At 42.6% G+C, this 14,890-nt stretch overlaps 1 protein-coding gene across 1 annotated transcript in view; it reads left to right on the top strand.

Moving 5' to 3' along the window:
• The first annotated feature begins 434 nt into the window (after positions 1–434).
• rassf1 (Ras association domain family member 1) overlaps positions 435–14,890 on the top strand; it is a 28,731-nt gene continuing 14,275 nt past the window's right edge. Inside the window, exons 1-2 of the mRNA XM_018093674.2 lie at positions 435–1,414; positions 11,595–11,719. Of these exons, the coding sequence (XP_017949163.2) occupies positions 1,093–1,414; positions 11,595–11,719 (447 nt within the window). The 5' untranslated portion in view covers positions 435–1,092. The remainder of the gene's footprint in view (positions 1,415–11,594; positions 11,720–14,890) is intronic.

Below are 14,890 nucleotides of genomic sequence, written 5' to 3'. Positions count from 1 at the left end.
TGTTGAGGATCACTGTTCTAGACTATAGTATTATTTCTCAACAGGGTATCAAGCTAAGAAAGAATGGTAAGGCAAAGATTGGCTCATTGGTCACCTTCTAGTTGGCCGGCTGTTAATGGCAGGTCATGCCTGGCTGTGATATACAAGCCTGCATTGTCTTGTGTATATGCATAGTGAGTAAAGCTCTTAGTATTATGTATGCCCCACCATTGGAATGTACAGTATATAGCATCTGCAGAGTAGCTTTCCCAGCACAGTTGCCTCTGGGCTGACTCCCACCCTCTGTACTCTGTGTGCAGGAGTCGGACACTGCCCAGCCCTCATTCTCCTCTCTCCCTTGCTTGTGGCTGGATTCTCCCTGCTGAGATGCCCCTCTGATTTCTGACGATTACCACTGCGTCCCTTGGCTGCACTTCCTCTCCTCTCTCTTCTAATAATTTTTTTTTACATTTTTTTAGTCTTTTTTTTTTTTACTTCTGACGTGTAAATCTTGGCAGCTTCTCTTCCAGAGATCTGGATTTCTTTGTCTTGGTTCTGCAGGAAACTTGGGGGACATTTCCAGAGGTTTAACGCTATTTAATGCTTCCGGAAATATTTGAATTTCATGAAATTACTGTTGTGAATTAGCTTCATGCCAGGAGGAGGCTGCCCTGCATTGCTTTGTGCATTCTTTGCAGTACACTGGCATCCTGGGAGCTGCAAGCACAGTCACCAAGGGGCAGTGGATATGGGTCAGTGGCTCCTCTCTGAATTCCTGCTGTCACTTTCCCTTGTGTCAGCAGTGGGACCCTCCTCCAGAAAGATCTAGCACCATCCTTAGCACCATGGCACAAGCACTGGGATGCACTGAGATGCAATGAGGACACCCCATACAAGTGATGAAGTTACACTCTTTGTAAATTTCCTGTTGCTGCTTTTTTTTTCTCCTGCAGTCTTAAGTCATGAACAGAACAGAGTGCTACAGAAATACAAAGAGCAGAAGACACGGGGAGGGCGGAAGCCTGAGACTTTAACATAAAAGCACAGTTGTCTAATGCCAGAGAAAGGAAAGGAGAAGTTATTTGACTCCCCTGCTGACTAGAATCCTGTGAGATGTGGGAAAATGGGGCCAGCTATGAGATAATCGAGCTGAAGGATCTGAAGCCGAGGGATGGCATCGATCTGACGCAAAGCTCCCGTGGGGGGCACCGCCTGGAGCGTACCAATGCTGTCAGGATCCCTCCAAGCAGGACACCCCCTATTCTGCAGAGGAGCCTGAGAAGGAGAATACTTGGTGGGCAAGGTGACATACTGCCACCTGGGAAAGCAGGAGAGGGACATTATTTCCAGCCCACATCTAACACTCAGCACACTTGGTGTGACCTCTGCGGGGACTTCATATGGGGCATCTACAGGAAAAGCCTTCGCTGTGTGTGTGAGTACCAGTGGGTAAAACAAATATTAACCCTTAGTTACCATATCCTATCTCTATTCTGTCATAGCCCCAAGTTACAGGAACCAGTGATGATTTGGACATGTTATCATTTGCCTAGATGGAAATGATTTCTGAGGACACATTGGTGTCAGGCTGCTGCTCCACATGTGTCTTCCTGTGCCGGTACCTTCCCTGTGTGTTACACTTAAGGTGACCATACAAGTTTAGATTCCAGTCTTCTTCAACTAATGTTTGCTTGTCAATTATATGTTTAAATACAACGATCTGAAACTAACATTCAGACTGAAATTGTAGTATAAAGCCCTAAATATAACAAATCTGAGGATGTTCTGTACATGAAATAGTTGGCAGACACCAACCGTACAAAAGTTATGTCCCAGAAATACATTGTGGGTCCCCCAAGGATATTGTCAGATACACAATACATGCACAGATTTTAGCGTTATCGGAATGAAATTTTCTAACCTGTCTGATCTACCAATCACCATGGTACAACAATTATCGGGATGATAATTTGGAGCCCACACAGTCCGAAAATCATATAATATATAAGTTGTGCACGATTATACTGCTGCGTGTATAGCCAGCTTTACAGTGTGTTCTGCTGTGTGGTACCACATTCAGTGAGTAGTGGAAGTGATCCATACAGCTCGGAATAGGAAGCTGAGGAAGGATAGGAAGGAGGCAATTGCTAAACGAAGAGAGCAGGTACTGCTTTGGGTGAATTGGACCAGTTACAGTAGGCAGTGGAATGCCCTGCATGGCAACCACAGCACCATACACCAGCCATTCAGCCTTAATGAATATGTTTTAAAAACCAATATTCATTAACTGGAAGAATTCAGTATCCAACCAATCCAATATAAAGATTATGAATTTAGTGCATCTTAAAAAAATTCCTGTCAGAAGAGAGACTGTCCATGGAAATTAGGCAGGGAATAGTTAATATCTATACGTTCTGACCTTTGGGGGGGGGAAAAAAAGGGTTAGAGTGTGAGCAGCAGATTTGCTCTGTTTCACCATTTTATAATATTCCCCAATATCTCAAGCTGCTAAAAGAACAACAGGTCTAAGATGTCAAATCCCAACACTGAGTGGCCCCTGTGGCCCCATTTTCATCAGAGCAGGATACTTGATTGATTTTACCTTTAAAAAATGAAAGAGTTAAGCCTCAGCCATGGGAATATCCTGGCTTTATTCAGAAAGAATCTATTATTTAGCAGTCTATAAGGTTGAAATGCAGATTTAGACACTTCAGATGTGGTTGAGCTAAAGGTGTGCCTCAGCTACATCCGGATACCAGTTGCCCGTACCTGGTCCATAATGTGCTTTAATTATTAGAGCAAAGTGAAATAATTCAACATATGTTAAAGCTGTATGAATCTCATTGGCTGGGTGTTAAAAGGGAGTCTATAAATAGAGGTTTCTACAACAGAGAATTGCCAAACAACCAATGAGAATGCAGACATTTATCATCTGAACTCAGGTTTTAATAAGGACATCTAACCATCTGTGCCAATTGCCATTGTATGAGAGTCAGGCAGAGGTTTTTGTTTGGATCATAAGGTACAACACAGAAGTATAGTGTGAGAACACGGAAGGTTTCATTGTGTATGGACTAAAAATTGCACCAATAGAAAGTCGTTTTCATTGGTAGTAGACAGGTGCCCAAGACAGAGGAGACAAGATGACTATGGCTTCTTAGTTTCAGTGGCACCTATAGTCAGGGCTAGCAGGAAAGAGAATACAAAGGGACAGACACTGCTTTCGGAAGCAATTCCATTTACCAATAACTTTAAAATCACTGATATTTTTAATCCATGTGTATAGGAAATTTGCTTGGAATTATATATACAATGTGAGTATTTGACTGGGGTTCCCTTGTATAAATTACAATCTAATATACAGTAAGAAATAAGCACACACGCTGTCTGACACTGTTAATCAGTACAACTGGCACTTATTTCATAGCGCACTGTAACAATTACACTCTATAAAACTGTCTAAGGCAACCCAGCCTGAACCGTGTGTAGGAAAAATGGTTCCATCCTGCCAGATGGGAAATAGCACAGACACATGTATCTGTTCTCAATGTGCTACAAGTGTGCAGACTCACACAGCTGTGAGAAGAAATATTCAACATAAGCAACTTAGTGTTATAGAGAGGCACCTTCTGGCTTTCCCACCAAATCCTCTTAAAGGACATGTAACATTTTGCCTAATAGAAACAAATGTAATTTGAAGCAACAATATACATTTATTACAAGTATTCACAATTCACTAATATTCAGTCTGTCCTCCTTCCGCACTGCTGGTTCTTGAAGTAATGTAGCAGAAATCAGCCTGGAATGCTTCTTTGCAGGTCTGATAATCAGTTGGCTTCTGCTACATTCTTTCAAAAGTCAAAGGTCCAAAACATATGGGCAGCTTATAATATTGTCTCCATTGTGTTGTGTTTGTGTAATGGGGGCTTAGAGTGTAAGTTCCAGTGGGGCAAGTACTGAATCATGATCTCTGTAAAGCTCTGTGCCATTTGAGAATCAAGCAAAATGTGACATTTATGAATGGAGCATCTCTGCTAAAGGGGAATTCCAGACAAATCCTTTCAAATATGTATAGATATATATTTTTCAAGTTATTTGTAAGTGTAATTGCTACTGCTGGTTCTGTCTGCATGCACCATTAGAAGTAGAACACTGTTCTCTAGCCAATACATTGCTGCAATGCCCTGTTCTGTTACAACAGATCTATGAAGAAGAAGAGGAGCCGGCTCCACAGCCAAAGCCAGGGGCGGCCCAGTAAGGACATGTGGCCTACCCACCCCAATTCTGTCACCACTGTGGCCTGCAAGCCAAATTCTCTCTGGTGGGGCTATGGGTGATGGTTGCTGTTGACCACTGGCCAGGGGTGTATATATTGGTACCATAAACAGTAGCTCTATGGGTGAAGACACACAGAGCTACTAGTAGCAGCTACTTTTCCATGGCTACTAAACGCCAGAAAATACCCTGCCATAGACAATACTGAGAATTTACTGTTACCAGTAAATTATTAACATTGTCCTTTTTAGTAGCCACAACAATTAGCCGCTACTAGCAGCTCCATGTGTCTTTGCTCTAAAGCGAGCATAAGTCAATATAGTGCCCTTTTGTTTTTTAAGCCTGAGGCTTTAGTGGGAAAGAACCCTGTGACCAAAGGTTGATACATGTGGAAATCCATATAGCCGCCCTCTGCATTACTGATAACATGAGAAACAAATAAGGTGAGAACTGTAGTTACCCTTTGAAGTGACAGTGGCCCCATCACACCCGGCTGAACTGCACTCTTGAAAATGACTGATAGGGGTGGAAACAAAATCAATTTGAATAAAACAATAATGTTTCTTTTTTAACATCCACCAAAATGGGACAAATCTTCATGAAATTGCAGAGCAGCTGTGGTTCCAGTGTAAATCGATGCCTGGAATCAATTACATGTCGTGTTTAGGCAATACAGGGGTATGCGTGGGTGACGGTTGCTACGGGCTGAATTGATATGTTTTGGTTTCCCCAGTGTAACATTTTCCTTAAAGGGCCAATAACACCAAAAATAGAAAGTGTCCAATATTTATTACTCTTTGTACATTAATAGTCAAAGCTGATCCTTTCTGTGCCCTGTGGTGTATACCAGTATATTTACGTGTGCCCCCAAAAGTGCCAGGTGCAGTACTTGGAGGTCCCACTGCCTGGGAGCCACGTTTCTGGCAGCAGGTATTGCTGTGCATTTGTTAGGGAATCCTCTGTCACTTCTGACATGACAGGAATATACACACAGAGGACAAAAGTGCAGTGAATTTGTTGGGCAGTTACACAAGACAGGGTTATTTATCAAATCCCCTGATGCCAATTCTAGAGCGATTTTACTTCCCTTACAAATAAGTTATAGAGCGCTTGCAGCAGGGGATTTCAGTCTGGCTTGAACCTTGCACCTTGCTCTGGATCCAGTGTAAAGTGCCAAGCACAGCAATGTGGGCAGGGTCAGACTGGTCCGGCAGCACGCAGGGAAAAAACCCAGTGGGCCCCAGCCCTCGTGGGTACTGCCAACCCAGACCCAGTGCTCCCCTGCTGACCTCTTTCCCTCTATTGCACTTAGTTAAGTATGAGATATATGCGCTCAGAGGGGTGGGGTTGTGTGGGAGGCTGGGGTCCCTGGGGGTGTGTGGGGGGCCCCTGGGGTGCCAGCTCTAACACCCCAGTCCAACCCTGACTGTGGGCACAAAGCAGGCCCGACCTTGCCCAGCTGCATATTGCACCCATTGGCCCCCCTGAGGTTGCTATCTGAATGAGATGCAAGCTAGGGGCCTCTAAGGGCAAATTGTGGCTGCCAGAGGACAGGGGCCCAGTTGCAGGTACTGCCACCAGCTAGCCCCTTATAATACCAAAAACAGGCAGCTCTGTATTCATGAGAGAAGGGTTCTGAATATCTAAGAGCTGCACCTCGGGAGCTATGTGTGGGGACAGGGGGCAAAATGAAAAAATATTACACTTTGTACCCTGCTACACACTCAAAACCAAGGTTGGTACATTTCACGATGCCATTCTTCCTTTTAAAAAAATCAGGGAGTAATAATCAGTCTCTATAGCTACTGTCAAGCAATAACTAGCCCTGTTCATGCTGTGGAAATTCAGCATTGTGTGATTACACTAGTGAAGTCTTTCCCAAACTGTGGGCTTGGCACCAATAGGGGGTACAACACAGTTGCTGGCAGACCCATCCTAAGGGACATTGGAATGGAATATGGGGTTGAGAGCTTATGTGTTGCCAGAAATTGTTGGAACCGTAGAAGGTGAGTGTCCTGCCCACATACTGGCCAACAAAAAAGGCCTTTGGCCGAAAACTCCATAAACCTTTGTCCTACACCATGAACTGGGTCAGTGCTCAGAATAAGTAAAGAAAAGGACAAGTAAACGTTTAAAATAAGTGAATATAAAAATGCTGTAAGTGCTGTTCTAAGTACTTTTGCAATTTACATTTGTTATATTTTTTTCAAAATTCTGAAATATTAAGAGGAATATGTACTGTTATTATGAATACATTTTGTGACAACAGCACCACCTGCTGGTCTGTTTCCAACCATGATGTAGTCGAGAATATTGTCAGGAGAGAGATCAGGAGGTCTGATCTAATGTTCTTCTGGTTAGGAAAGACATTAGAAACCTTAAATAACTTTTCTCACCTCTTTCCTAACCAGAAGAACATCAGATCAGCCCTTTTTTTCACCTGTCAACTTCCTCGACTACATCACGGTTGGAAACTGACATGCAGGTGGCGTTGTTGTAACAAAATTAATTCATTTTAATAGATCTTAAAAAGATCTTTAATATAAAGATCTAAAATATCTTTGAACCTGGGGAAAAAAAATAATGAATGGAAATTGCAAGTGCTTAGTATAGCACTCTCATCCCTTTACATTCACTTTTAGTTTACTTATCCTATAAACTATTAAATGTATCCCTTTACTGAATACATGCTAGCATAGCCCACCCCATTCACTAGTATAATATGATCCCTGCACTATCCATCCACCATTATGCACTGGTGTTCTCTCCCTCTATATCTCTCTATATAGTGTAGCGAATACCGGCACTCACCTCCTATGAGTCAAACCACTGGGTGTTACCCAAAACGATACAAAAAACAACAACGGAAGTTTTCACAGTGTTACAGTATATAACACCATGAGTGCTTCCCTCTCTCCCTATATATATATATATATTGAATAACTGATATATCAAATAAAAGTGCTAGTCTAGGTTTATTGCAGGTAGTGGGAAATATAATTTGGATCTTTCTGGGGTAATAGATCATTTTAGTGAGACAATTTTAATGATTTCTTCTTTGAAATCTTGTTAATATTGAAATATATATTGGCCAATAAATTATACACACAAATATGTTCCCCGCCCGCTATTAATCTGCAAAACCACCTGGCAGACTTTCCTGTCTTTAAAAACCACAATGTAAAAATGTCATTTATTAGTAAGTATATTCATGCTCATACCCCTGCCTGCACACAACACAGGGTATGCATTTACATGGTATGTACACACCCATGAGCATGTTATTAGCCATTTTAGCATCTGAGTGGTACCTTGCAGTGTCCCTTTGGAGACTGTTACTTAACCTTGGGTCCCCCCAGATGTCAGGGCCACCATCAGGGAGGGGGGGGGGGCAGAAAGGGGTACAGTTGTGCCGGGCCTCATGGCATCTTCTCTGGTAAGGGGGCCCGGCCATGTCACAAATGTTACACAAATTGCGTAAGTTTTGTATAAAGTTACAGTAAATTTACGCCATAATGTAATGTATGTAACTTCTGCAAAAACTGGCTAAAAACGTACTTAACTTGCCTAGAAACATACGTAACTTGTGAATCAAGCACAAGACAAGGCCAATAAATTGCCACCAATAAATTACAAAAATGAAGGTAAAGGCCACTGCCCCCAATGAACTGACTTGTTAGCCCATTAATTATTCATTTTAACTATTTATATGAACTGCTTATTTTAGAGTAACGTCAGCTGTTATATTGGAATCTGTTTACTAAATTATATGAGTATCAGGCACATGAACTTTCCAGCAGGGGAATGACTAGTTATGGGGCCCCTGCGCTTACGCAGTTTACATAACTTATGCAAAAACTTACATTACTTAAGAAACTTATGTAAGTTACGTATGCACTCCACTCCCACTCCACTGACATTTATTACTATTTTATGAACTACTTATACAAGTTATTGGGCCCCAAAGCAAATCAGCCCCTAACCTTACGTAGTTTACATAACGCATTCAAAAGCTTACATTACTTCCATGTCAAGCAATAACAGAGAAAGGAGTGCAGGTTTTTTTTTAATTGGCACATTAATTAATAGACCTCTTTACATGAACAGGTTATTATAGAGTAAAATCAGCTGTTTATATCACACACAAGGGACATGGCCAAAATGTTGGTACTATGCGCTTGTGTTCATGGGGGCCCCATATAAAGTAACTTGTGCGGGTTCCCAAACTTTCTTATGGTGGCCTTGCCAGATGCTGCTGGACTACAGCTCCCAGAATTCATTTTCATACAATCAAGGGTTAAAGTATGCTGGTGGTTGTAGTCCAACAGCATCTGGGGACCCAAGGTTTGTAAAAAAGAATACTAGGTACTGCTGCCACTGCCCACTTGTTGGTGCCAAGGGCAAGTAATAATGTGTATCCTTTGTTACATTCCAGCAATCTTTATGCCCCCACTTTTAACCATAGCCCACAGTAGTGCTGGGATATCACCTTTCTCTGCCTGAATGTAGTGACAGACAAACAAAAGTCCTTTGCAGCCCTTACCCCATGTCATTAAAGGGTAACTTATCTGAGTTATACAAATCAGAAGCTTTGCCTTTGTGCCCCAGTGCTTTTATTTTTAGGCTTTTCCGCTACTTTCCAATCAGACAAAGGCCTCATTCATGCAACTTGGATCAATCAGTTGGTTCTTTAAATCAGATAGGAAAAAAGAAATTTGTTTCCATATGAATTTGGTGGTCCTCTTAAAGGGGTAGGTCACATTAAAATCACATTTAACATGGTGTAGATGGTAGCATTGTAACTTTTTAGGATTTAGGTCTTAGATTTAACTTCTGTAACAATTTGCAACATGGATATCACAATGGAAAATAAAAATGAAAGAGTTTGCATTGAAAGATAAGCAATAAAAATAAGAATTACAATAACACTGAGGCCTCACAGTCAGATTTTTTTGGTTGCCGGGGTCAGTGACCCCCAAATAACCACACAGATTGTTTCTTTTGCAGGCTGAAAAAGGAGCAAAACAGGAAAAAAATAAAGAAAGGAATTTGATTTAAACTACATAAATGTCACCATGGACTTAATATTGGGAGAGATAAGGATGGAAGTTTGTGTGTTTAGTTTTTAAAAGGCATGTGTTACATGGATGTGTTTGTCTGGCTGATTACAGAGGAAATTCAGTAAGTCTGGTTTGCCCAGGTTATTAACTTCCTATATAATACACCTTCAGAAAGGGGCCTACATTTAAAGGAGAAGGAAAGGCAAAGTCACTTAGGGGTGCCAAAATGTTAGGCACCCCCAAGTGACTTTAATCACTTACCTCGTACCCCGGGCTGGTGCCCCTGTTAGGAGAAAACAGCACCAGCCCGGGGTACCTGCAGCGAGCGCTTCCTCCTTCTGGCTTCGCTTTCCAATGCCAGCGGTTGGCGCATGCACAGTAGAGTGAAAAACCGACTTCTCTGTTAAAGTTCCGCTATTCACTCTACTGCGCATGCGCCAACCGCTGGCATTGGAAAGCGAAGCCAGAAGGAGGAAGCGCTCGCTGCAGGTGCCCCGGGCTGCTGCTGTTTTCTCCTAACAGGGGCACCAGCCCGGGGTACGAGGTAAGTGATTAAAGTCACTTGGGGGTGCCTAATATTTTGGCACCCCCAAGTGACTTTGCCTTTCCTTGTCCTTTAAAGTGGATGGAAGGCTGAAGTAGGGTTAATGCAGTCACTATATAGAACTTGCACATAAAGCATTTGGGCCCATCTTGCCAAATTTAATAAATGGCGATGCTGTATTGAGTTTATTATAGAACTGACTTTCATCCAGAGCACCCAAAGCACCATACTACCTGCTTCCTTTTTCTGTTGCAACTCTTGTGGTGCTGGTGCTGCTGCTGCTCACCGACCCACCCACTGACCCACCCACCAAACCCACCAACCAGCAGGGGGATTTTCAGAGCCAAAATACAATGGGTTTCCAGCACACTTGTGGGTGGGGGGAAGTTTATCAGAGGGTTGCACGCAGCATCATCATATTCATAAAACTGCCTTTATTTTACATATGGCACAGACACACAACGTTTCGGATGTTTTCAGACCACGAGGTCCGAAACGTTGCTGTGTCTGTGCCATATGTAAAATAAAGGCAGTTTTATGAATATGAAACGGGAGTGCTGCAAATTCGATAAATGGATTTTTAGAGCCAGCAAGATATTTCCCAAGGGCTGTATATTGTATTGATTGAAGTGTTTTTAATTGATAATGTAATAATTATGTGTTCTTAATACTACATCCTGCTTATAGCTGAGCATTAAATCCAAGGGTGTGCTCCTTTCTTTCTGGTTCTTTGTTGTTATGCCATTTATTTTGCCATTAGTGCTCCCCCCCCCCCATCTATTAGGGGGTTTATTTTGGACAGGTATTTATTTGTACCAAGTTCTAATCCTGCTTCTTACAAGAACTTCGATATCTATAGCATAAGCACGGCACATGATTCTAAATGACATGTTAAGAGATGAGATATTAACAAAGGATAAATGGGTTGATACCATATTATGGGAGGTGTTTTCTCATTAAAGGAGAACTAAACCTTAAAAATGAATATGGCTAAAAATGCCATATCTTATATACTGAACTTATTGCATCGGCCTAAAGGTTCAGCTTAGCTGCAATGATTCAGGTCTTTACAGAGGAGCTCCCCATCTTGGAAAGAGTCTGTGACATTTACATGCTCATTGTGCTCTGAGCAGCTGTTGGGAAGCTAAGCTTAGGGGGTGTTGCAAATCATCAATCAGAAAATAAAGTTGGCCTGTCATATAAACTGATGCTACAGAGCTGAGTATTGAATTCTGATGCTAATTGCACTGTTTTCAGAGCTGCCATGTAGTAATTATCTGTATTAATGATTATTCATCCTTATATTGTGACATTTATATTCTATATATACAGTATATTGTGAGTGGGCCCCTAAGCTCAGGTAAGTGCCAGCAGCACAGAGCATGTGCAGGGAATCAGCAGAAAAGATCATGGGGGGCTACTGGGAGTATCTAGCACCACCCAGTGGACAGTATGCTCAATGCATACAATGAAAATGTCCAAAGAATCACTCCAGTTATAACTCCAGTTACCTGAAGGAAAATACATTTGAGGAGTTTATTTGTATGTTTTTTTTAGATAATTTAGGAACCAAAGTGAATTAAAACTCAAAGACATGCTCATTAGACTAGAATCCTTACCTTTCCTTATTACTAACTCCCTGCTACATACTCTCTCCTGCTACATACGCGCCTCCTGTGCCTTTTAGGATGCCTCTGTCTCTGGCATTATATAGTCTCTTTTGCATCTTCTCCTAGACTGCAGTTTCACCTGTCACTATCGATGCCGCGCTCTCATACGATTAGACTGCAGCAGAGGGACCGATTTAGAGAGTGAGAGTGACCCATCTGAAGAGACCTCATGGGAGAAAGAATCAAATGTGGTGAGTCTTTTAAACACATTTTGCACAGTCTAGCCAAATTACTGCCTTGTGATAATACTATACGGCAGTGATCCCCAACCAGTGCCCCTGGAGTAACATGTTGCTCACCACCCACTTCATGTTGCTCCCAGTGGCCTCAACGCTGGTGCCCATTTTTACATTTCTGGCTTGGAGGCAACTTTTGGAAGCATCGAGACACCGTTTTACTCTAACCAGAGCCTCCTACAGACCAGAAGCACACATGGGGCTACCAAATAGCCAATCACAGCCCTTACTTGGCACCCCCAAATAACTTTTTCATGCTTGTGTGGCTCACCAACACTTTTTATATCCGAGTGTGGCTCATGAGTAAAAAAGGTTGGGGATCCCTGCCATAAGGCTTAAACCACACAGGGTTGATTCTTGGCCTGCAGGTAAACTCAGGCCAAGAATCAGCCCCTACGCTCCAATCAACTTTTGCCTGCACTGGGCCTAGTAATGTGCTTGTTGACATAAAGTTGCCCACTCCCAACCAGGTACCTGTATTTAGACCTGCACCAAATCCGCCCCATCTCAGAAGCCACGAAGAGGGTAGGGCGTGCAGGTGTGTGCCTATAAATATAAGCTGCTTGAGGAGGAAGCTGGGGAGGGTGGAAGGGATCAGGTGAAACCGGTTGCTCCCCACAAGTACTGTGCAAAGGTCAGGCCAAACCTGTGTGACATGCGGGTTCTGGGATAAGCTGCGCATCACTACTGGAGCCACTGCATCAGAAATGTACAACTATGCATTTCTTTATTTATATGGTGTTGACATATTCCACACTATTTTACAGAGATGACACATCATTCATATCAGCCCCTGCCCCAGTGGAGCTTACAACTGACTGATATTACATTGTGTTGGGTCACTGTTGCATGGGGTGGATTCTTGGCTTGCATATAAAGGCAGACTGAGAATCCACCTTTACGCGCCAAAATGCTATTGATGTGCCTGCACCTGGAACCATTGCTTCAGCCCGGGTGCAGGCACACAGGGTGGATTTGAACACAAAATTGCATACTTAAGAAGTTTTGCCCCAAAATTGCACTTTTCTAGTGTGTTTTTTGCAACAAATTGTATCATGCCATAGTGCAAGCCCAGGCAGACATGTACAGACATAGGGCATAGCAGTGCACCCACAGACCAGAACATCTGAATGAACAGCATGTGTAACAGCCAGGTATTATGTGCCAAGCAAAAATATTTCACTCATCACTAATCAGCAAGCAAGGCACATGGGACACAGGGGTTATTTTTTACAATCTGCTGGCTTTCTCCCCCCTCTATGTGTGTGCGCTGACCGGTAGATCCCATGCCTGCCAGTACACACGTAAGGGCTGTGGCACACGGGGAAATAAGTCGTCCGCGACAAATCTCCCGTGTCGCGGGCGACTAATCTCCCCGAAATGCCATCCCACCGGCAAGAATGTAAATCGGCATATGCGGCGCTGCAATTACAGTGACTTAAGCTGCCGATACACATTAAGATATTTAAAAGATCTTTTCATTATGGTAGGACCAAGCTTATCCTGAAGCAATCGTTTAAAAGTACGATTTGTCCATCAATAAAAACTACAATTTCAAGCAATTTCTAGTTAAAGCTGGGAACTTACCTGGCTAGTCCTGCAAACAGTTGGACAATGGGAAAATTTCATTGCTAACGATGAAAAAAATGTTCAAACCTGCCCGATCGATTTTCTGACTGGATTTTTCTGCTGAATGAAAAATCATCAGATGTGCGATCATTCTGCCCACTAACCTTAAGCTGGCCATACACGTGGCGATCTGACGATGTTTCGTGCTACCATCGGTCGCACGAAACATCGTCAGATCCGCCACACACAGTCAGGGCTGAAACAGCAGATAAGGAGGTAGAAACAATAGGATTTCTACCTCCTTCTGCCGATTCAGCCCTGACGGCAGATTTTGGTCAGGCGCCTTCTATGGCGCCCGATCAAAATTTTCTAACCTGGCCGATCGGCGAGTCGTCCGATATCAACAGCTTCCTGCGATATCGGTCGACTCGCCGACATGCCATACACGCACCGAATATCGTACGAAACGAGGTTTCATACGATAGTATCGGTGCGTGTATGGCCAGCTTTACAGTAATTTGATGGATTGCAATGAAATTGGTCGTTAGGAAAGAATCTTAATGTGTATGGCCACCTTAACACCTGAACAAAGGGAAACTCAAAGGGAATCTCTACCCAAAACCTGTTGCGGAGAAAACATAATTTTTTTACTTTAATTTTTTAAAATGAAATTCTAATTACATACAATCAGTAATTCTTTTATTAGGCACAATAATGGCACAGTTTATTTCAAGGAGATCTCAGTTAAACATACAATAATGGTGGATCACATTACAATTTACCCAGTACACCACATCAATTACTCAACAATTAGTGTTACAAATCTAATCTCTAGACAGATAAAAGCAAACTCCTGGTTGGCTGCTCATGATCTCTAGACAGATAAAAACAAACTCCCGATTTGCTGCTCATGATGGCAAAGTTCAGTCTGTGATTGTGAATATCCCTCATTCTGGTGCTGAAATGCCATCATCTCTTTAGATATGAAAATGCTTAGGTCAATATTAAGAATAGTAATGTTGTATTTAACTTAGTGATAACATATCTGTCTGTATTTGTCTATCTATCTGTGTGGAACCAATGAAGACACTAATGCATGAACACTGACTAATCCTGAACAGTGGAGTAACCAGGGGTGCATTAGGGCCTGCTCCCCAGGTGGGGAAACCTGTGTGTACAATGCACATTACATTACACCGGTGTATAATCCACATTATTCCTAAATCCACACTGGCATATAATTCCTGGCTGTTACACAGGCTGTTCCTTCAGATGTTCTGGTCTGTGGGTGCGCTGCTATGCCCTATGTCTGTACATGTCTGCATGGGCTTGCACTATGGCGCTGATGACAACACTTGATGACAACACTTGATGACAACACTTGCTAATGACTATGTAGCCATGGAAATTGTCAGAAGCAAAAAAGGGCTGGGCCGATGTTCTTCTGGTTAGGAAAGGCGTGAGAAAAATTATCTGAGGCTTTTTATCAGGTCAGGACTGGCTTTCAAAATAGGCCCTGGCATTTTAAGTACACAGAGGCCCAGACAGCCCCCCCAC

The sequence above is a fragment of the Xenopus tropicalis genome, chromosome 4, assembly GCF_000004195.4.
Source record: "Xenopus tropicalis strain Nigerian chromosome 4, UCB_Xtro_10.0, whole genome shotgun sequence".
Taxonomy (NCBI): Eukaryota; Metazoa; Chordata; class Amphibia; order Anura; family Pipidae; genus Xenopus; species Xenopus tropicalis.
The sequence above is the reverse complement of the archived record's forward strand: the minus strand, read 5'-3'. Positions and strand labels throughout refer to the sequence as shown.